A 2,500-nucleotide genomic window follows, 5' to 3' on the forward strand; every position below is an offset into this window, starting at 1 on the left:
TCCTCCCTCTGATCGGCTCAGCTATGTCTCAGAGCTACCAGAGCAGCGACGTGATTGACCGACGGCCCTTCCTGTCTCACCTGTGTTGGTGGTTATTTCTCCAGGTATATTCGGCAGCAGCCTCCTGGACTCCGACCCCCTCCCCTCCCCCGAACCCATCGCCGACAGTGACCCTGGCTACCATGGCAACAGCACAAACCCCGCCCCCTTCCTCGTAATGGACAACGCCACGTATTCGCCGCGAAGACACGGCGCCGATGACATCACACACAGCTACGACACCAGCACACCTGCTGCTGCCTCCACCAGCGCTCCGCCCTCCTCCCCCTCTCCCTCCCCCTCCTCTCAGGCCCCGCCCACCCAGCCCTACACAACGCCTCCTGATTGGCTGACCTCGGTGACGGCGCTGAGCAGCGCCTGGCCGATCGGCAGCACTGCGGCCCCTGACTCAGGTAAGTCCAGGTGGGACAGGGTGAGGACAGGAAGCAGCAGAGGCTCATGGGTAATGTGTTCTTCAAGGAAACTTTAGAAGAGATAGTTTTTAATGATCTCTGAAGATTCAGCCTTAAAAACTACAAATCCCACAGTCATCTGTCGCTCTGTCTCATGGTTGTGTCCTTCTGTGCCAGACTTTGTTAGTCCCCATTAGACCTGATCCCTGGTCCTGGTCTGAGCTGGATCCAGATCTCCTGTCCCCGACTCCTCCCCTGATTCCTCCTCCTTCCTATTTGAGATTCTCCTCGTCTCTGCTCCTCCTCTGTCCTTCAGCCTCTCTCTCCCTCCCTCTCTCTCTCTAGTCGAGGTGAATGCTAAAGAGCCTCCGGGCTGTCCTGTCCTCTGATTGGACGCCTGGCCCCGGTCACCTGACTTACTGGCATGCTTAGCCAGCAGCTAGCCGGGTTAGCTAACCTTCGATGTGTCGATAAAGATTGAGTCGCGTTTTTAAAAAAAACAAGCGCGGGTCAGCTGAGCGAGACGATGACATCACAGTGACATCATGGTCATCGTCCACAGCGATTGGTTGACAGGCGATCGGTCCGGGTTAATGAGTGTTCATCAGTGTAGGGACGAGGTCAGTTAGACAGGGAGAGAGACGGGCAGACAGTCTAAAGCAGGTCCACCTAAGACCCGGGACACTGTAAACCAGGTCCACCTAAGACCCTTGACCCAGGTCCACCTAAGACCCAGGACGCTGTAAACCAGGTCCACCTTAGACCCTTGACCCAGGTCCACCTAAGACCCAGGACGCTGTAAACCAGGTCCACCTCAGACCCGGGACACTGTAAACCAGGTCCACCTCAGATCCGGGACCCAGGTCCACCTCAGACCTGGGACACTGTAAACCAGGTCCACCTCAGACCCGTGACGCTGTAGACCAGGACCACCTCAGACCCGGGACCCAGGTCCACCTAAGACCCAGGACACTGTAAACCAGGTCCACCTAAGACCCGGGACGCTGTAAACCAGGTCCACCTAAGACCCGGGACCCAGGTCCACCTAAGACCCAGGACGCTGTAAACCAGGTCCACCTAAGACCCAGGACACTGTAAACCAGGTCAACCTAAGACCCGGGACCCAGGTCCACCTAAGACCTAGGACACTGTAAACCAGGTTTACCTAAGACCCAGGACGCTGTAAACCAGGTCCACCTCAGACCCGGGACACTGTAAATCAGGTCCACCTCAGATCCGGGACCCAGGTCCACCTCAGACCTGGGACACTGTAAACCAGGTCCACCTAAGACCCTTGACCAAGGTCCACCTAAGACCCAGGACGCTGTAAACCAGGTCCACCTTAGACCCTTGACCCAGGTCCACCTAAGACCCAGGACGCTGTAAACCAGGTCCACCTAAGACCCGGGACCCAGGTCCACCTAAGACCCAGGACGCTGTAAACCAGGTCCACCTAAGACCCAGGACACTGTAAACCAGGTCAACCTAAGACCCGGGACCCAGGTCCACCTAAGACCCAGGACACTGTAAACCAGGTTTACCTAAGACCCAGGACGCTGTAAACCAGGTCCACCTCAGACCCGGGACACTGTAAACCAGGTCCACCTCAGATCCGGGAGCCAGGTCCACCTCAGACCTGGGACACTGTAGACCAGGTCCACCTAAGACCCAGGACACTGTAAACCAGGTCCACCTAAGACCCGGGACGCTGTAGACCAGGTCCACCTCAGACCCTGACCAGGACTTGCCCTCCGTGTCCACAGGAAGCTGTCAGCTGATCGTGGAGCCTCAGTGTCACATGCTGCCGTACAACCAGACGTGGCTGACGTCGTCGGTGGCGGTGGTGAAGAGTTCAGAGGTCGACATGTTGCTAAGGTAACCACGTAAACCCTGGTTCTGGTTCTCTGGTCTACGTGGGGTTGTACGTGGGGTTGTACGTGATGTAACGGCGGTCTCTCTGGCTCCCAGGTTCTTCAGCTACCTGAGCAGACTCTCCTGCTACAGACACATCATGCTCTTCGGCTGCTCGCTGGCGCTGCCGGAGTGCC

General features: G+C 57.4%; 1 protein-coding gene across 1 annotated transcript in view; it reads left to right on the forward strand.

Annotated features, from left to right (window-relative positions):
* The window catches only part of corin (corin, serine peptidase), a 19,562-nt gene that overhangs the window by 5,959 nt on the left and 11,103 nt on the right, over positions 1 to 2,500 (forward strand). Inside the window, exons 3-5 of the mRNA XM_084002709.1 lie at positions 105 to 452; positions 2,216 to 2,327; positions 2,421 to 2,500. The exon at positions 2,421 to 2,500 is cut by the window's right edge and continues 25 nt beyond it. Of these exons, the coding sequence (XP_083858835.1) occupies positions 105 to 452; positions 2,216 to 2,327; positions 2,421 to 2,500 (540 nt within the window). The remainder of the gene's footprint in view (positions 1 to 104; positions 453 to 2,215; positions 2,328 to 2,420) is intronic.

The sequence above is a fragment of the Eutrigla gurnardus genome, assembly GCF_963514095.1.
Source record: "Eutrigla gurnardus genome assembly, chromosome: 23".
In the NCBI taxonomy this organism is placed as follows: Eukaryota; Metazoa; Chordata; class Actinopteri; order Perciformes; family Triglidae; genus Eutrigla; species Eutrigla gurnardus.